This window comes from Pleurodeles waltl, chromosome 6 (assembly GCF_031143425.1).
Source record: "Pleurodeles waltl isolate 20211129_DDA chromosome 6, aPleWal1.hap1.20221129, whole genome shotgun sequence".
Lineage (NCBI taxonomy): Eukaryota > Metazoa > Chordata > Amphibia > Caudata > Salamandridae > Pleurodeles > Pleurodeles waltl.
This window is the reverse complement of record NC_090445.1, coordinates 12,470,551-12,491,506: the sequence shown is the minus strand read 5'-3', so window position 1 is coordinate 12,491,506 and position 20,956 is coordinate 12,470,551. Positions and strand designations below refer to the sequence as shown.

Here is a 20,956-nt window from a genome sequence, read left to right as displayed (position 1 = left end):
CTGGGCCAAGCCTGGCTGGACCCCAGGAGGGCAGAACCCTGTCTGAGGGGTTGGCAGCAGCAGCAGCTGCAGTGAAACCCCTGAAAAGGCAGTTTGGCAGTACCCGGGTCTGTGCTACAGACCCGTGGGATCATGGGATTGTGCCAACAATGCCAGGATGGCATAGTGGGGGCAATTCCATGATCATAGACATCTTACATGGCCATATTCGGAGTTACCATTGTGAAGCTACACATAGGTATTGACCTATGTGTAGTGCACGCGTGTAATGGTGTCCCCGCACTCACAAAGTCCAGGGAATTTGCCCTGAACAATGTGGGGGCACCTTGGCTAGTGCCAGGGTGCCCACACACTAAGTAACTTTGCACCTAACCTTTACCAGGTAAAGGTTAGACATATAGGTGACTTATAAGTTACTTAAGTGCAGTGGTAAATGGCTGTGAAATAACGTGGAGGTTATTTCACTCAGGCTGCAGTGGCAGGCCTGTGTAAGAATTGTCAGAGCTCCCTATGGGTGGCAAAAGAAATGCTGCAGCCCATAGGGATCTCCTGGAACCCCAATACCCTGGGTACCTCAGTACCATGTACTAGGGAATTATAAGGGTGTTCCAGTATGCCAATGTAAATTGGTGAAATTGGTCACTAGCCTGTTAGTGACAATTTGGAAAGAAATGAGAGAGCATAACCACTGAGGTTCTGGATAGCAGAGCCTCAGTGAGACAGTTAGTCATAACACACGTAACACATTCAGGGCACACTTATGAGCACTGGGGCCCTGGCTGGCAGGGTCCCAGTGACACATACAACTAAAACAACACATATACAGTGAAAAATGGGGGTAACATGCCAGGCAAGATGGTACTTTCCTACGCAACCCCCCCCTCCCCCCCCAAACGAAGGACAATAAGACTAGTCATTACCTGATGAGTCTTCATTGTCTAAGTGGAAATATCTGGAGAGTCCATCTGCATTGGAGTGGGTACTCCCAGGTCTATGTTCCACTGTATAGTCCATTCCCTGTAGGGATATGGACCACCTCAACAATTTTGGGTTTTCACCTTTCATTTGTTTTAGCCAAAGTAGAGGTTTGTGGTCTGTCTGAACAATGAAGTGAGTGCCAAACAGGTATGGCCTCAACTTCTTCAGTGCCCAGACCACAGCAAAGGCCTCCCTTTCTATGGCAGACCAACGCTTTTCTCTAGGGGTCAACCTCCTGCTGATAAAAGCAACAGGTTGATCCTGGCCCTCAGAATTAAGTTGTGATAAGACTGCCCCTACCCCTAATTCAGATGCATCAGTTTGGACAATGAATTTTTTGGAGTAACAGGGGCTTTTCAGGACAGGTGCAGAGCACATGGCCTGCTTCAGCTCCTCAAAAGCTTTCTGACAGCTAGCTGTCCACAATACCTTTTTAGGCATTTTCTTGGATGTGAGGTCATTAAGAGGGGCTGCAATGGAGCCATAGTTCTTTATGAACCTCCTGTAATACCCAGTGAGGCCTAAGAAGGCTCTCACCTGGGTCTGAGTTGTAGGGGGAACCCAATCTATAATAGTTTGGATTTTCCCCTGAAGTGGTGCAATCTGTTCTCCACCTACCAGGTGTCCCAGATAAACCACCTTCCCCTGCCCTATCTGGCACTTTGAAGCCTTGATAGTGAGGCCTGCCTTTTGCAGGGCCTCTAAAACTTTCCATAGGTGGACCAGGTGATCATCCCAGCTGGAGCTAAAGACAGCTATATCGTCTAGATATGCTGCACTAAAAGCTTCCAGCCCTTGCAGGACTGTATTCACCAACCTCTGAAAAGTGGCAGGTGCATTTTTCAATCCAAAAGGCATTACTGTGAATTGGTAATGGCCTCCAATGGTTGAAAATGCAGTTTTTGCTTTTGCATCTTCTGATAATTTGATCTGCCAATACCCTGCAGTCAAATCAAAAGTGCTTAGATACTTGGCAGATGCCAGTGTATCTATTAGCTCATCTGCCCTGGGTATAGGGTGAGCATCAGTTTTGGTTACCTGGTTGAGACCTCCATAGTCTACACAAAACCGCATTTCCTTCTTTCCATCCTTGGAATGAGGTTTTGGTACAAGTACCACAGGAGAAGCCCATGGACTTTCAGAGTGCTCAACCACTCCCAGTTTAAGCATTTTCTGAACCTCTTGCTTTATGCAGTCTCTGACATGGTCAGGCTGCCTATAGATCTTACTTTTGACAGGCAAGCTGTCTCCAGTATCTATAGTGTGCTCACACCAAGAAGTGGTACCTGGCACAGTAGAGAAGAGTTCAGAAAACTGACTCAGGAGATTTATGCAGTGGTCTTTCTGCTCAGCAGTAAGACAATCTGCCAAAACTACACCTTCCACTAGAGCATCTTGTTCTGTGGAAGAGAAGAGATCAGGGAGAGGGTCACTCTCTTCTTCCTGTCCCTCATCAGTTGCCATGAGCAGGGTGAGATCAGCCCTGTCATAGTAGGGTTTCAGGCGATTGACATGGAGCACCCTAAGGGGACTCCTGGCAGTGCCTAAGTCAACTAAGTAGGTGACTTCACCCTTCTTCTCAACAATTATGTGGGGTCCACTCCATTTATCTTGGAGTGCTCTTGGGGCCACAGGCTCCAAGACCCACACTTTCTGCCCTGGTTGGTACTGAACCAAAACAGCCTTCTGGTCATGCCATTGCTTTTGGAGCTCTTGGCTGGCCTGAAGGTTTTTGCTGGCCTTTTTCATGTACTCAGCCATCCTTGATCTGAGGCCAAGTACATAGTCCACTATGTCTTGCTTTGGAGCTTTTAAAGGTTGTTCCCAACCCTCCTTAACAAGTGTTAGAGGACCTCTCACAGGGTGTCCAAATAGGAGTTCAAAGGGGCTGAAGCCCACTCCTTTTTGGGGTACCTCCCTGTAAGCAAAAAGGAGACAAGGTAACAGGATATCCCATCTCCTGCGGAGTTTTTCAGGGAGTCCGATAATCATGGCTTTGAGAGTTTTGTTAAATCTCTCCACCAGTCCATTTGTTTGTGGATGATAGGGTGTAGTGAACTTGTATGTAACACCACACTCCTTCCACATGGCCTTTAAGTAAGCAGACATGAAATTGCTTCCCCTGTCTGATACCACCTCTTTTGGGAAGCCCACCCTGGAAAAGATTCCCAGGAGGGCCTTTGCCACTGCAGGAGCTGTAGTGGTCCTTAGAGGAATTGCTTCAGGATATCTGGCGCATGGTCCACTACCACCAAGATAAACCTATTGCCTGAAGCATTAGGAGGGTCAAGGGGGCCAACTATGTCAACCCCTACCCTTTCAAAGGGAACCCCAACCACAGGCAGTGGAATAAGGGGTGCCTTTGGAGTGCCACCTGTCTTGCCACTGGCTTGACAGGCTTCACAGGACTTACAAAATTCCTTTGTGTCCTCTGACATTCTAGGCGAATGAAACAAGGGTACAAGCCTGTCCCAAGTTTTCCTTTGCCCCAAATGTCCAGCTAAGGGAATGTCGTGGGCTAGAGTTAGGACGAACTTTCTGTACTCCTGAGGAATCGCCAATCTCCTGGCAGTTCCAGGTTTTGGATCCCTTGCTTCAGTGTACAAGAGGTTGTCCTCCCAGTAAACTCTGTGAGAGTCACTGACATCCCCATTTGCTTGTTTGACAGCTTGCTGCCTTAGACCCTCTAGTGTGGGACAGGTATGCTGTGCCACACTCAGCTCCTCCCTGGCAGGCCCTCCTTCACCGAAAAGCTCAGCAGTGTCTGCTTCCAGCTCCTCTGGTGTAGGTTCTGCACAGGGTGGAAATTCTTCTTCCTCAGAAGTAGAATCCACTGTAGAGGGAGGGATAGTAGGTAGTGCTTTACTTCTACTAGCCCTAGCTTTAGGGAGCACTTGGTCCATTCTTCCAGGATCCAAGTCACCCTGTCCTTTTTGCTTTTTGGCCTGAGCCCTGGTTATAGCAAAAATATTCCCTGGAATGCCCAGCATTGCTGCATGGGCCTCCAACTCCACATCTGACCAAGCTGATGTCTCTAAATCATTCCCTAGTAGACAGTCTACAGGTAAATCTGAGGCAACCACAACTTTCTTTGGACCAGTAACCCCCCCCCCCCAGTTGAGATTTACAACAGCCATGGGGTGGCTAAGTGTGTTGTTGTGAGCATCGGTTACTTGGTACTGGTGACCAAGTAGGTGTTGTTCAGGGTGGACCAGTTTCTCTATTACCATTGTAACACTGGCACCTGTGTCCCTGTAGGCCTGAACCTCAACACCATTTATTAGGGGTAGTTGCTTGTACTTATCCATGTTAAGGGGACAAGCAACTAAGCTGGCTAAATCAATAGCCCCCTCAGAGACTAACACAGCCTCTGTGGTCTCCCTAACAAGACCAACCCCAACTAAGTTACCAAAAGTGAGCCCAGCTACTCCCTTGGATTGGCTATTAGTAGGTTTGCTCCCACCACCACTGCTATTACTAGGGGCACTAGGTGTAGCAGCAGGGGTTGTAGTGGTAGGAGGCTTGGTGCTTTTCTTTGGACAACTGGGATCTGTTGTCCAATGGCCTTTTATTTTACATAAATAGCACCATGGTTTCTTTTCTTTGTTTTGATTTGAAGAGGATTTGGGCCCACCACCCCCACCAGAGTGTTTTTGTGGGCCTGATGAAGACTCATTTTTAGATTTGTCCCCACCCTTGTCAGAAGACTTACCATCCTTCTTCGTGCCATCTTTGTCACCCCCTGTATGAACTTTTCTGTTCACCCTTGTTCTGACCCATTTGTCTGCCTTCTTTCCCAATTCTTGGGGAGAGGTCAGATCAGAGTCGACCAGGTACTGGTGCAACAAATCAGACACACAGTTATTAAGAATATGCTCTCTCAGGATTAAGTTATACAGGCTTTCATAATCAGTAACTTTACTGCCATGTAACCACCCCTCCAAGGCCTTCACTGAATGGTCAACAAAGTCTACCCAGTCTTGTGAAGACTCCTTTTTGGTTTCTCTGAACTTCATCCTGTACTGTTCAGTGGTTAAGCCATAACCATCTAGGAGTGCATTCTTAAGAACTTTGAAATCATTGGCTTCACTTTCTTTCACAGTAAGGAGCCTATCCCTACCTTTTCCACTAAATGATAGCCATAGGATAGCAGCCCACTGCCTTTGAGGGACATCCTGTACAACACAGGCCCTCTCAAGTGCAGCAAACCACTTGTTAATGTCATCCCCCTCCTTATAAGGGGGAACTATCTTGTGCACATTCCTAGAATCATGCTCTTTTGCAGGATGACTATGGGGAATACTGCTGCTGCCACCATGGGTTTCTAAACCCAATTTCTGTCTTTCTCTTTCCACTTCTAAGGACTGCCTATCCAAATCCAGCTGTTGCTTCTTGAGCTTCAGCCTGGTTTGTTCCACTCTCAATCTATTGAGCTCCCTTTCCAACACTCTGTCATCAGGGTGGGTGGGTGGGACATGCCTTGAAACAGAAGTATGGTGAGAATGAACAGAAGGAGACCTGTCCCTTACAGAGGGCACCCTTACAGCTTGGCTAACAGAAACATCACTTCTACTATGATGAGAAGGGATACTCTTACTGTGATGTGAGACAACACTATCAGTATGGTGTGACTCTACCTCAGTACCAGCTATGCTAGGTTGTCTGATAATGGGCAGGCTAGGAAGTTTCCTTTCTAAATCTTTTGCTAGGGGTGCCCCAGGGTCAGATTGGGAACCATCAGCTAATTTTTCAACAGAAGTGGCACCTCTGGCCTTATCCTGTTCAACAAGCATATTAACTAACAGTTCTCTAGAGGGATTCTTCCCTACACTTAAACCTCTTTCTATGCAGAGACTCCTTGCTCCTTTCCAGCTAAGGTGATCATAAGCAAGTTTGGACAGATCAACAGTTTGGCCCGTGCCAGACATTTTAGAAAGTGTTTAAGTGATAGAAAAAGTGAGAAAAAGTTTTTCAGAACTTTTGGAAAGACAGAAAAAAAAAACTTTAAAAACTTTTTAAGAACTTTTTAGAAAGTTTAGAGGTACTTTTCAGCACTTAGAAAAGAAGTGAAGGGAGAAAAGCAAAACTTTTTGGTTAGGTGTACATACACTGAACTTGTTTTGTATATTTTTCTCTTATGAAAAGTACAATGACAAAAGTGGTAAGTAGTTGCAAAGTACTTATCCCACCGCTGCACAACCAATGTAGGAGGCTGGACTGGCTTGTAGTGAGTACCAAGGGGTACTTACACCTTGCACCAGGCCCAGGTATCCCTTATTAGTGTATAGGGTGTCTAGCAGCTTAGGCTGATAGATAATGGTAGCTTAGCAGAGCAGCTTAGGCTGAACTAGGAGACGAGTGAAGCTCCTACAGTACCACTAATGTCATATGCACAATATCATAAGAAAACACAATACACAGATATACTAAAAATAAAGGTACTTTATTTTTATGACAATATGCCAAAGTATCTCAGTGAGTACCCCCAGTATGAGGATAGCAAATATACACAAGATATATGTACACAATACCAAAAATATGCAGTATAGTATTAGAAAACAGTGCAAACAATATATAGTTACAATAGGATGCAATGGGTACACATAGGGATAGGGGCAACACAAACCATATACTCTAAAAGTGGAATGCGAACCACGAATGGAGCCCAAACCTATGTGACCTTGTAGAGGGTCGCTGGGCCTGTAAGAAAACAGTGAGGGTTAGAAAAATAGCCCACCCCAAGACCCTGAAAAGAGAGTGCAAAGTGCACTAAAGTTCCCCAAAGAGCACAGAAGTCGTGATAAGGGAATTCTGCAGGAAAGACCAACACCAGCAATGCAACAACGATGGATTTCCAGACGAGGGTACCTGTGGAACAAGGGGACCAAGTCCAAAAGTCACGATCAAGTCGAGAGTGGGCAGATGCCCAGGAAATGCCAGCTGTGGGTGCAAAGAAGCTGCTACTGGACAGTAGAAGCTGAGGATTCTGCAGGAACGACAAGGGCTAGAAACTTCCCCTTTGGAGGATGGATGTCCCACGCCGTGGAGAGTCGTGCAGAAGTGTTTTCCTGAAGAAAGACCGCAAACAAGCCTTGCTAGCTGCAAGTCGTGCGGTTAGGGTTTTTGGATGCTGCTGTGGTCCAGGAGGGACCAGGATGTCGCCAATTGCGTCAGGGGACAGAGGGGGCGCCCAGCAAGACAAGGAGCCCTCTCAGAAGCAGGCAGCACCCGCAGAAGTGCCGGAACAGGCACTACGAAGTGGAGTGAAACAGTGCTCACCCGAAGTTGCACAAAGGAGTCCCACGCCGCCGGAGGACAACTCAGGAGGTCGTGCAATGCAGGTTAGAGTGCCGTGGACCCAGGCTTGGCTGTGCACAAAGGATTTCCTCGGAAAGTGCACAGGAGCCGGAGTAGCTGCAAAAGACACGGTTCCCAGTAATACAGTCTGGCTTGGGGAGCCAAGGACTTACCTCCACCAAACTTGGACTGAAGAGTCACTGGACTGTGGGAGTCACTTGGACAGAGTTGCTGGATTCAAGGGACCTCGCTCGTCGTGCTGAGAGGAGACCCAGGGTACCGGTGATGCAGTTCTTTGGTGCCTGCGGTTGCAGGGGAACGATTCCGTCGACCCACAGGAGATTTCTTCGGAGCTTCTAGTGCAGAGAGGAGGCAGACTACCCCCACAGCATGCACCACCAGGAAAACAGTCGAGAAGGCGGCAGGATCAGCGTTACAGAGTTGCAGTAGTCGTCTTTGCTACTTTGTTGCAGTTGTGCAGGCTTCCAGCGCGGTCAGCAGTCGATTCCTTGGCAGAAGGTGAAGAGAGAGATGCAGAGGAACTCGGATGAGCTCCTGCATTCGTTATCTAAGGAAATCCCCAAAGCAGAGACCCTAAATAGCCAGAAAAGAGGGTTTGGCTACTTAGGAGAGAAGATAGGCTAGCAACACCTGAAGGAGCCTATCAGAAGGAGTCTCTGACGTCACCTGCTGGCCCTGGCTACTCAGAGCAGTCCAGTGTGCCAGCAGCACCTCTGTTTCCAAGATGGCAGAGGTCTGGAGCACACTGGAGGAGCTCTGGGCACCTCCCAGGGGAGGTGCAGGTCAGGGGAGTGGTCACTCCCCTTTCCTTTGTCCAGTTTCGCGCCAGAGCAGGGCTGAGGGGTCCCTGAACCGGTGTAGACTGGCTTATGCAGAAATGGGCACCATCTGTGCCCATGAAAGCATTTCCAGAGGCTGGGTGAGGCTACTCCTCCCCTGCCTTAACACCTTTTTCCAAAGGGAGAGGGTGTAACACCCTCTCTCTGAGGCAGTCCTTTATTCTGCCATCCTGGGCCAAGCCTGGCTGGACCCCAGGAGGGCAGAACCCTGTCTGAGGGGTTGGCAGCAGCAGCTGCAGTGAAACCCCTGAAAAGGCAGTTTGGCAGTACCCGGGTCTGTGCTACAGACCCGTGGGATCATGGGATTGTGCCAACAATGCCAGGATGGCATAGAGGGGGCAATTCCATGATCATAGACATGTTACATGGCCATATTCGGAGTTACCATTGTGAAGCTACACATAGGTAGGGACCTATGTGTAGTGCACGCGTGTAATGGAGTCCCCGCACTCACAAAGTCCGGGGAATTTGCCCTGAACAATGTGGGGGCACCTTGGCTAGTGCCAGGGTGCCCACACACTAAGTAACTTTGCACCTAACCTTTACCAGGTAAAGGTTAGACATATAGGTGACTTATAAGTTACTTAAGTGCAGTGGTAAATGGCTGTGAAATAACGTGGACGTTATTTCACTCAGGCTGCAGTGGCAGGCCTGTGTAAGAATTGTCAGAGCTCCCTATGGGTGGCAAAAGAAATGCTGCAGCCCATAGGGATCTCCTGGAACCCCAATACCCTGGGTACCTCAGTACCATGTACTAGGGAATTATAAAGGCGTTCCAGTATGCCAATGTAAATTGGTGAAATTGGTCACTAGCCTGTTAGTGACAATTTGGAAAGAAATGAGAGAGCATAACCACTGAGGTTCTGGATAGCAGATCCTCAGTGAGACAGTTAGTCATAACACAGGTAACACATTCAGGGCTCACTTATGAGCACTGGGGCCCTGGCTGGCAGGGTCCCAGTGACACATACAACTAAAACAACATATATACAGTGAAAAATGGGGGTAACATGCAAGGCAAGATGGTACTTTCCTACAGGTGGATAAGCGCTCAGTGTTTGCTTGCACCAGTATCACCATGGGGCGCGGGTGTAGCTGGGTGTATAAACGCTCAGTGTTTGCTTGCACCATTATCACCATGGGGTGCGGGTGTAGCTGGGTGTATAAGCGCTCAGTGTTTGCTTGCACCATTATCACCATGGGGTGGGGGTGTAGCTGGGTGGATAAGCGCTCAGTGTTTGCTTGCACCAGTATCACCATGGGGTGGGGGATTACCTGGGTGGATAAGTGCTAAGTGTTTGCTTGCACCATTATCACCATGGGGTGGGGTGTAGCTGGGTGGATAAGCGCTCACTCTTTTCTTGCACCAGTATCACCATGGGGTGGGGGATTACTTGGGTGGATAAGCGCTCACTCCTCGCTTGTGTGTCTTCTCTCCCACAGAAGCTGAAGTCCCAGCACCTGAAGATTGCGACCAGCCCTACGACTACTTTTTCGTGAAGTGGATGATGGAGAAGAAGGTATCTCTTTTAGTTCAGGCTATGTTCAGAAGTAGACATGTGGTACTGCACTGGATGTGTTCAAAGGTTAACCATTGCCAAGTCACAGGGTGGCTCCCTACACATAGCGCCTTGGTTCACACTACAGCCGAAGCACAGTGTGAGGCTCTGCTCAGAGCCCCAGCATTACCTCTCGAGGGTGAACTCAGCTCTCCCCAGGTGTGGTCCAATGCTAGCCTTGATACTGAGTCTCTCAGCCACCGTTCCTCGCCAGAGGAACCCACATCTGGTAGTGTTTGTACAGTAAAGTGCTGACCCTTTCATTGTCAAAAGCACTAGGAATAGGCACTTTACAGATTATACTGGTCAGGGGCACTGTATGTGGCGTTTAGTGAAAATATTTTCTGGAAACTAGTCTTGTTCAGAAGCCCTCTCGAAAGAAAACATTGCACCAAGCAAAGACAGAAAATCTGAGCTGTGGAAAGCGAAGTTGGAGGACGAGCAGAGTTCAGTGTCCGTCCGGGTCATATGCATGACCTTGAGGTGTCCTGACGGCAGCTTTCCAGAGATCTCTGATGCCAGATCTTCTCTGATTCCAGGAGATCACATCTGATCTGAAGTTTTTTCCTCGCTTTGCGCGTATTGGTTGTAGGAAGTTGGCTCTGTATGTACTATTTCAAAGTAAGAAATAGCATGCACAGAGTCCAAGGGTTCCCCTTAGAGGTAAGATAGTGGCAAAAAGAGATAATTATAATGCTCTATTTTGTGGTAGTGTGATCGAGCAGTAGGCTTATCAGAGGGTAGTGTTAAGCATGTGTTGTACACACACAGGCAATAAATGGGGAACACACACTCAAAGACAATTCCAGGCCAATAGGTTTTTATATAGAAAAATATATTTTCTTAGTTTATTTTAAGAACCACAGGTTCAAGATTTATAACCAATACTTTAAATGGAAGGTATTTCATTTAGGAACTTTAGGAACTTTGAATTAGCAAAATAGCATATACAGTTTTCATACAAATGGCAATAAGCTATTTTAAAACTGGACACAGTGCAATTTTCAGCAGTTCCTGGGGGAGGTAAGTGTTTGTTAGTTTTGCAGGTAAGTAAACCACCTACAGGGTTCAAAGTTGGGTCCAAGGTAGCCCACCGTTGGGGGTTCAGGGCAACCCCAAAGTTACCACACCAGCAGCTCAGGGCCGGTCAGGTGCAGAGGTCAAAGTGGTGCCCAAAACTCCTAGGCTTCAATGGAGAAGGGGGTGCCCCGGTTCCAGTCTGCCAGCAGGTAAGTACCCGCGTCTTCAGGGGGCAGACCACAGGGGTTTTGTAGGGCACCGGGGGTGACACAAGTCAGCACAAAAAGTACACCCTCAGTGGCACGGGACGGCCGGGCGCAGTGTGCAAACAGGCGTCTGGTTTTGTAATCCAATGGGAGACCTAGGGGTCTCTTAGCGATGCAGGCAGGCAAGGGAGGGGCTCCTCGGGGTAGCCACCACCTGGGCAAGGGAGAGGGCCACCTGGGGGTCGCTCCTGCACTGGAGGTCGGATCCTTCAGGTCCTGGGGGCTGCAAGTGTAGTGTCCTTACCAGGCGTCGGGTCTTTGAAGCAGGCAGTCGCGGTCAGGGGGAGCCTCTGGATTCCCTCTGCAGGCGTCGCTATGGGGGCTCAGGGGGGTCAACTCTGGCTACTCACGGGCTCGCAGTCGCCGGGGAGTCCTCCCTGTAGTGTTTGTTCTCCACAAGTCGAGCCGGGGGCGTCGGGTGCAGAGTGTAAAGTCTCACGCTTCCGGCAGGAAACGTGTGTTCTTTCAAAGTTGCTTCTTTGTTGCAAAGATGCTTCTTTGTTGGGGCAGAGCCGCTGTCCTCGGGAGTTCTTGGTCCTTTTAGATGCAGGGTAGTCCTCTGAGGCTTCAGAGGTCGCTGGACCCTGTGGAACGCGTCGCTGGAGCAGTTCTTTTGAAGTGGGGAGACAGGCCGGTGGAGCTGGGGCCAAAGCAGTTGGTGTCTCCGTCTTCTCTGCAGGTTTTTCAGCTCAGCAGTCCTTCTTCGTCTTAGGTTGCAGGAATCTATCTTGCTTGGTTCTGGGGGCCCCTAAATACTCAATTTAGGGGTGTGTTTAGGTCTGGGGGGTTAGTAGCCAATGGCTACTAGCCCTGAGGGTGGCTACACCCTCTTTGTGCCTCCTCCCTGAGGGGAGGGGGGGCACATCCCTAACCCTATTGGGGGAATCCTCCATCTGCAAGATGGAGGATTTCTAAAAGTCAGAGTCACCTCAGCTCAGGACACCTTAGGGGCTGTCCTGACTGGCCAGTGACTCCTCCTTGTTTTTCTCATTATCTCCTCTGGCCTTGCCGCCAAAAGTGGGTCCGTGGCCGGAGGGGGCGGGCAACTCCACTAGCTGGAGTGCCCTGGGGTGCTGTAACAAAGGGGGTGAGCCTTTGAGGCTCACTGCCAGGTGTTACAGTGCCTGCAGGGGAGGTGAGAAGCACCTCTACCCAGTACAGGCTTTGTTACTAGCCACAGAGTGACAAAGGCACTCTCCCCATGTGGCCAGCAACATGTCTGGTGTGTGGCAGGCTGCTAAAACTAGTCAGTCCACACTGGAAGTCGGTTAAGGTTTCAGGGGGCATCTCTAAGATGCCCTCTGGGGTGTATGTTACAATAAAATGTACACTGGCATCAGTGTGCATTTATTGTGCTGAGAAGTTTGATACCAAACTTCACAGTTTTCAGTGTAGCCATTATGGTGCTGTGGAGTTTGTGCATGACAGACTCCCAGACCATATACTCTTATGGCTACCCTGCACTTACAATGTCTAAGGTTTTGCTTAGACACTGTAGGGGCATAGTGCTCATACACCTATGCCCTCACCTATGGTATAGTGCACCCTGCCTTAGGGCTGTAAGGCCTGCTAGAGGGGTGACTTATCTATGCCATAGGCAGTGTGAGGTTGGCATGGCACCGTGAGGGGAGTGCCATGTCGACTTAGTCGTTTTCTCCCCACCAGCACACACAAGCTGGCAAGCAGTGTGCATGTGCTGAGTGAGGGGTCCCCAGGGTGGCATAAGACATGCTGCAGCCCTTAGAGACCTTCCCTGGCATCAGGGCCCTTGGTACCAGGGGTACCAGTTACAAGGGACTTACCTGGATGCCAGGGTGTGCCAATTGTGGAGACAAAGGTACAGTTTAGGGAAAGAACACTGGTGCTGGGGCCTGGTTAGCAGCCTCAGCACACTTTCAAATCATAACTTGGCATCAGCAAAGGCAAAAAGTCATGGGGTAACCATGCCAAGGAGGCATTTCCTTACATTGGTCTCTCCCTGATTCAGCGGACACATTCTCGAAGAATAGGACTGTTCTTGACATCCAGGGGTGTTCACCATTGAGACCCCCAGATCTGATGTGTGACCGACCCAACAGCCTGATTAGATCCAGTGCTTCACTCGAACGGTGTCTCTGCAGGCACAAGGGGCAGAGCCTTGTTCACGAAGGGAAACCTGTGGCTGCTTGCACATGGAACTGCAGAATATCTGCCGGTCCTGCATCTTCCAGTGAGGTGGGAGCCTGGGAGAGTTCAAGCTCGGTACCCCGGATCCTTATCGGTTGGCCGCTTCTCTGATTAGCACGGAGGACAAAGACATCTCTGAGTATCGATTATTTCACTGTCTTCTCTCAGGGATTGCTGTAAGTCCCACAGAAAAGTGAGTTTGTGAAAGTTGTGTATGTGAGCACAGGGCACACTGACGCACACAGCTCACTCATGCACACAAATCTTTTGTCAGTGGACCGGTTGGACGGTAGGAGGGTGTCCTCGGCTTCTCCTCACTGGAGCCATTTGCACCCTCCCCTTGGGAAGGCGTTCAAACGGTATCTTAAAGGTTCAAAACTGGAGGTCTGAAAAATTTATTTTGATCGCATCTCTGAAAGCAAAACCTCCAGTGCAAGATGGATGGCTAACCTTCCCACCCTGGATGGCTGCCCCACCATTGTCAAGAGTGCCAGATCACTTGGTAGCACCCTTGACAATCATCTACATTTTCACAGCCACATCGCAGCCTTGGCCAAAAGAACACAACACCAACTTAGCCAACTTTGTGGCATCAGACAGAACAAACCTCAAAACAGTGGTGAAGTCTCCAACTCTCAGACTAGATTATGCAATTTCCCTTCTCTCAGGAATTCCCAAAGTTCACTTAGGCCTCCTGAGAGCAATAGTACATGCTGCAGCGCGCTTCGTCTTAGGTCTCAAGAAATTTGATCACGATTTCTCTGCTTCGCTAACCCTCCAATGGCCCCCCCCAGTGAATTGCATTACACACCGCTGCGCTCCCCCTCACCCTCCTATCTAAATGAGAAACTGAAAATCTCTGTAGCAAATAGGGGGTCCAGAAATGCCCAAACCCTACTTCTGGAAGCCCCCGCCTTCACTCGATAACGATACGTGTACCAATCATTCTCTGGTAGTGCCACGTGCATCTGAAACTCTCTGCCTCCTTCCCTCCGCCTAACCACCTGCCTAGTCCCCTTCAACAATGACCTCAGGCTCCTCCTACTCGACAGACATCTTGATTAATCACTGTAGGAAGTTGGCTCTGTATGTGCTATTTCAAAGTAAGGAATAGCATGCACAGAGTCCAAGGGTTCCCCTTAGAGGTAAAATAGTGGTAAAAATAGATAATACTAATGCTCTATTTTGTGGTAGTGTGGTCGAGCAGTAGGCTTATCCAAGGAGTAGTGTTAGGCATTTGTTGTACATACACATAGACAATAAATGAGGTACACACACTCAGAGACAAATCCAGCCAATAGGTTTTGTTATAGAAAAATATATTTTCTTAGTTTATTTTAAGAACCACAGGTTCAAATTTCACATGTAATATCTTGTTTGAAAGGTATTGCAGGTAAGTACATTAGGAACTTTGAATCATTTCAATTGCATGTATACTTTTCAAGTTATTCACAAATAGCTACTTTAAAAGTGGACACAGTGCAATTTTCACAGTTCCTGGGGGAGGTAAGTTTTTGTTAGTTTTACCAGGTAAGTAAGACACTTACAGGGTTCAGTTCTTGGTCCAAGGTAGCCCGCCGTTGGGGGTTCAGAGCAACCCCAAAGTCACCACACCAGCAGCTCAGGGCCGGTCAGGTGCAGAGTTCAAAAGGGTGCCCAAAACGCATAGGCTATAATGGAGAGAAGGGGGTGCCCCGGTTCCGGTCTGCTTGCAGGTAAGTACCCGCGTCTTCGGAGGGCAGACCAGGGGGGGTTTTGTAGGGCACCGGGGGGGACACAAGCCCACACAGAAATTTCACCCTCAGCAGCGCGGGGGCGGCCGGGTGCAGTGTAGAAACAAGCGTCGGGTTTGCAATGTTAGTCTATGAGAGATCAACGGATCTCTTCAGCGCTGCAGGCAGGCAAGGGGGGGCTTCCTCGGGGAAACCTCCACTTGGGCAAGGGAGAGGGACTCCTGGGGGTCACTTCTCCAGTGAAAGTCCGGTCCTTCAGGTCCTGGGGGCTGCGGGTGCAGGGTCTTTTCCAGGCGTCGGGACTTAGGTTTCAGAGAGTCGCGGTCAGGGGAAGCCTCAGGATTCCCTCTGCAGGCGGCGCTGTGGGGGCTCAGGGGGGACAGGTTTTGGTACTCACAGTCGGAGAGTAGTCCGGGGGTCCTCCCTGAGGTGTTGGTTCTCCACCAGCCGAGTCGGGGTCGCCGGGTGCAGTGTTGCAAGTCTCACGCTTCTTGCGGGGAGTTGCAGGGGTCTTTAAAGCTGCTCCTTGAAACAAAGTTGCAGTCTTTTTGGAGCAGGTCCGCTGTCCTCGGGAGTTTCTGGTCGTCGTCGAAGCAGGGCAGTCCTCAGAGGATTCAGAGGTCGCTGGTCCCTTTGGAAGGCGTCGCTGGAGCAGAGTTCTTTGGAAGGCAGGAGACAGGCCGGTGAGTTTCTGGAGCCAAGGCAGTTGGTGTCTTCTGGTCTTCCTCTGCAGGGGTTTTCAGCTGGGCAGTCCTTCTTCTTGTTGTCGCAGGAATCTAATTTTCTAGGGTTCAGGGTAGCCCTTAAATACTAAATTTAAGGGCGTGTTTAGGTCTGGGGGGTTAGTAGCCAATGGCTACTAGCCCTGAGGGTGGGTACACCCTCTTTGTGCCTCCTCCCAAGGGGAGGGGGTCACAATCCTAACCCTATTGGGGGAATCCTCCATCTGCAAGATGGAGGATTTCTAAAAGTTAGAGTCACCTCAGCTCAGGACACCTTAGGGGCTGTCCTGACTGGCCAGTGACTCCTCCTTGTTATTCTCATTATTTTCTCCGGCCTTGCCGCCAAAAGTGGGGGCCGGGGCCGGAGGGGGCGGGCAACTCCACTAGCTGGAGTGTCCTGCGGTGCTGTGACAAAGGGGTGAGCCTTTGAGGCTCACCGCCAGGTGTTACAGCTCCTGCCTGGGGGAGGTGTTAGCATCTCCACCCAGTGCAGGCTTTGTTACTGGCCTCAGAGTGACAAAGGCACTCTCCCCATGGGGCCAGCAACATGTCTCTAGTGTGGCAGGCTGCTGGAACTAGTCAGCCTACACAGATAGTCGGTTAAGTTTCAGGGGGCACCTCTAAGGTGCCCTCTGGGGTGTATTTTGCAATAAAATGTACACTGGCATCAGTGTGCATTTATTGTGCTGAGAAGTTTGATACCAAACTTCCCAGTTTTCAGTGTAGCCATTATGGGGCTGTGGAGTTCGTGTTTGACAGACTCCCAGACCATATACTCTTATGGCTACCCTGCACTTACAATGTCTTAAGGTTTTGTTTAGACACTGTAGGGGTACCATGCTCATGCACTGGTACCCTCACCTATGGTATAGTGCACCCTGCCTTAGGGCTGTAAGGCCTGCTAGAGGGGTGTCTTACCTATACTGCATAGGCAGTGAGAGGCTGGCATGGCACCCTGAGGGGAGTGCCATGTCGACTTACTCGTTTTGTCCTCACTAGCACACACAAGCTGGCAAGCAGTGTGTCTGTGTTGAGTGAGAGGTCTCCAGGGTGGCATAAGACATGCTGCAGCCCTTAGAGACCTTCCTTGGCATCAGGGCCCTTGGTACTAGAAGTACCAGTTACAAGGGACTTATCTGGATGCCAGGGTCTGCCAATTGTGGATACAAAAGTACAGGTTAGGGAAAGAACACTGGTGCTGGGGCCTGGTTAGCAGGCCTCAGCACACTTTCAATTGTAAACATAGCATCAGCAAAGGCAAAAAGTCAGGGGGCAACCATGCCAAGGAGGCATTTCCTTACACAACCCCCCCCCAAACGAAAGAGGATGAGACTAACCTTTCCCAAGAGAGTCTTCATTTTCTAAGTGGAAGAACCTGGAAAGGCCATCTGCATTGGCATGGGCAGTCCCAGGTCTGTGTTCCACTATAAAGTCCATTCCCTGTAGGGAGATGGACCACCTCAACAGTTTAGGATTTTCACCTTTCATTTGCATCAGCCATTTGAGAGGTCTGTGGTCAGTTTGAACTAGGAAGTGAGTCCCAAAGAGGTATGGTCTCAGCTTCTTCAGGGACCAAACCACAGCAAAGGCCTCCCTCTCAATGGCACTCCAATGCTGCTCCCTGGGGAGTAACCTCCTGCTAATGAAAGCAACAGGCTGGTCAAGGCCATCATCATTTGTTTGGGACAAAACTGCCCCTATCCCATGTTCAGAGGCATCTGTCTGCACAATGAACTGCTTAGAATAATCTGGAGCTTTTAGAACTGGTGCTGAGCACATTGCTTGTTTCAGGGTGTCAAAGGCCTGTTGGCATTCCACAGTCCAGTTCACTTTCTTGGGCATTTTCTTGGAGGTGAGTTCAGTGAGGGCTGTCACAATGGATCCATATCCCTTCACAAACCTCCTGTAATACCCAGTCAAGCCAAGGAATGCCCTGACTTGAGTCTGGGTTTTTGGAGCTACCCAGTCCAGAATAGTCTGGATCTTGGGTTGGAGTGGCTGAACTTGGCCTCCACCTACAAGGTGGCCCAAGTAAACCACAGTTCCCTGCCCTATCTGGCATTTGGATGCCTTGATAGAGAGGCCTGCAGATTGCAGGGCCTTCAAAACCTTCTTCAGGTGGACCAGGTGATCCTGCCAGGTGGAGCTAAAGACAGCAATATCATCAAGATAAGCTGTGCTAAAGGACTCCAAGCCAGCAAGGACTTGATTCACCAACCTTTGGAAGGTGGCAGGGGCATTCTTTAAACCAAAGGGCATAACAGTAAACTGATAATGCCCATCAGGTGTGGAGAATGCTGTTTTCTCTTTTGCTCCAGGTGCCATTTTTATTTGCCAGTACCCTGCTGTCAAGTCAAAGGTACTTAAGAATTTGGCAGCACCTAATTTATCTATGAGCTCATCAGCTCTAGGAATTGGATGAGCATCTGTCTTGGTGACAGAATTGAGCCCTCTGTAGTCCACACAAAACCTCATCTCTTTCTTTCCATCTTTGGTGTGAGGTTTGGGGACTAAGACCACTGGGCTAGCCCAGGGGCTGTCAGAGCGCTCAATTACTCCCAATTCCAGCATCTTGTGGACTTCCACCTTGATGCTTTCCTTAACATGGTCAGACTGTCTAAAGATTTTGTTCTTGACAGGCATGCTGTCTCCTGTGTCCACATCATGGGTACACAGGTGTGTCTGACCAGGGGTTAAGGAGAAGAGTTCAGGAAACTGTTGTAGGACTCTCCTACAATCAGCTTGCTGTTGGCCAGAGAGGGTGTCTGAGTAGATCACTCCATCCACTGAGCCATCTTTTGGGTCTGATGATAGAAGATCAGGGAGAGGTTCACTCTCTGCCTCCTGATCCTCATCTGTTACCATCAACAGATTCACATCAGCCCTGTCATGGAAGAGCTTAAGGCGGTTCACATGGATCACCCTCTTGGGGCTCCTGCTTGTGCCCAGGTCCACCAGGTAGGTGACCTGACTCTTCCTTTCTAGCACTGGGTAAGGGCCACTCCATTTGTCCTGGAGTGCCCTGGGAGCCACAGGCTCCAGAACCCAGACTTTCTGCCCTGGTTGGAACTCAACCAGTGCAGCCTTTTGGTCATACCAAAACTTCTGGAGCTGTTGGCTGGCCTCAAGGTTTTTGGTTGCCTTTTCCATGTACTCTGCCATTCTAGAGCGAAGGCCAAGTACATAGTCCACTATGTCCTGTTTAGGCTCATGGAGAGGTCTCTCCCAGCCTTCTTTAACAAGGGCAAGTGGTCCCCTTACAGGATGACCAAACAGAAGTTCAAAGGGTGAGAATCCTACTCCCTTCTGTGGCACCTCTCTGTAAGCGAAAAGCAGACATGGCAAGAGGACATCCCATCTCCTTTTGAGCTTTTCTGGGAGCCCCATGATCATGCCTTTTAATGTCTTGTTGAATCTCTCAACCAAGCCATTAGTTTGTGGATGGTATGGTGTAGTGAATTTATAAGTCACTCCACACTCATTCCACATGTGTTTTAGGTATGCTGACATGAAGTTGGTACCTCTGTCAGACACCACCTCCTTAGGGAAACCCACTCTGGTAAAGATACCAATGAGGGCCTTGGCTACTGCAGGGGCAGTAGTCGACCTAAGGGGAATAGCTTCAGGATACCTAGTAGCATGATCCACTACTACTAGGATGTACATATTTCCTGAGGCTGTGGGAGGTTCCAGTGGACCAACTATGTCCACACCCACTCTTTCAAAGGGGACCCCCACCACTGGAAGTGGAATGAGGGGGGCCTTTGGGTGCCCACCTGTCTTACCACTGGATTGACAGGTGGGGCAGGAGAGGCAAAACTCCTTAACCTTCTGGGACATATTGGGCCAGTAGAAGTGGTTGACTAACCTCTCCCACGTCTTGGTTTGTCCCAAATGCCCAGCAAGGGGAATATCATGGGCTAAGGTCAGAATAAACTCTCTGAACGACTGAGGCACCACCACTCTCCTAGTGGCACCAGGTTTGGGGTCTCTGGCCTCAGTGTACAGGAGTCCATCTTCCCAATAGACCCTATGTGTTCCATTTTTCTTGCCCTTGGACTCTTCAGCAGCTTGCTGCCTAAGGCCTTCAAGAGAGGGACAGGTTTCTTGTCCCTTACACAGCTCCTCCCTTGAGGGTCCCCCTGGGCCTAAGAGCTCAACCTGATAAGGTTCAAGCTCCAAAGGCTCAGTTCCTTCAGAGGGCAGAACTTCTTCCTGAGAAGAGAGGTTCCCTTTTTCTGACTGTGTTGCAGTTGGTTTCCCAACTGACTTTCCTTTTCTCTTGGTAGGCTGGGCCATTTTTCCAGACTCCAGCTCTACTTTTTCACCCTGTGCCTTGCATTGTGCTCTTGTTTTTACACACACCAGTTCAGGGATACCCAGCATGGCTGCATGGGTTTTTAGTTCTACCTCAGCCCATGCTGAGGACTCCAGGTCATTTCCAAGCAGACAGTCTACTGGGATGTTTGAGGAGACCACCACCTGTTTCAGGCCATTGACCCCTCCCCATTCTAAAGTTACCATTGCCATGGGATGTGCTTTAGTTTGATTGTCAGCATTGGTGACTGTATAAGTTTTTCCAGTCAGGTATTGGCCAGGGGAAACCAGTTTCTCTGTCACCATGGTGACACTGGCACCTGTATCCCTCAGGCCCTCTACGCTTGTCCCATTAATAAAGAGCTGCTGCCTGTATTTTTGCATGTTAGGGGGCCAGGCAGCTAGTGTGGCTAAATCCACCCCACCCTCAGAGACTAGAGTAGCTTCAGTGTGGACCCTGATTTGCTCTGGGCACACTGTTGATCCCACTTGGAGACTAGCCATTCCAGTGTTACCTGGATTGGAGTTTGGAGTGGAACTTTTCTTGGGACAGGCCTTGTCTCCAGTTTGGTGTCCAGACTGACTACAGTTTCGACACCAGGCCTTTTTGGGATCAAAGTTTTTACCCTTGTACCCAGGATTGTTTTGTGAAGAGGCTCTGGGCCCACCCTCCTGTGCAGGTTTTTGGGGGCCTTTAGAAGACTCTTGGCTATTTTTATTTTTGGCTGTCTCACCACCTTTCCCCTGGGGAGGTTTTGTGACCCCTTTCTTTTGGTCACCCCCTGTGGAAGTTTTGGACACCCTAGTCTTGACCCAATGGTCCGCCTTCTTTCCCAATTCTTGGGGAGAAATTGGTCCTAGGTCTACCAGATGCTGATGCAGTTTATCATTGAAACAATTACTTAACAGGTGTTCTTTCACAAATAAATTGTACAGCCCATCATAATTACTTACACCACTGCCTTGAATCCAACCATCTAGTGTTTTTACTGAGTAGTCTACAAAGTCAACCCAGGTCTGGCTCGAGGATTTTTGAGC

General features: G+C 49.5%; 1 protein-coding gene across 1 annotated transcript in view; it reads left to right on the top strand.

The window, feature by feature from the left end:
- Positions 1-20,956, top strand: part of LOC138299020 (uncharacterized) — a 335,289-nt gene that overhangs the window by 140,661 nt on the left and 173,672 nt on the right. The window contains exon 13 of the mRNA XM_069236923.1: positions 9,579-9,655. Within this exon, the coding sequence (XP_069093024.1) occupies positions 9,579-9,655 (77 nt within the window). The remainder of the gene's footprint in view (positions 1-9,578; positions 9,656-20,956) is intronic.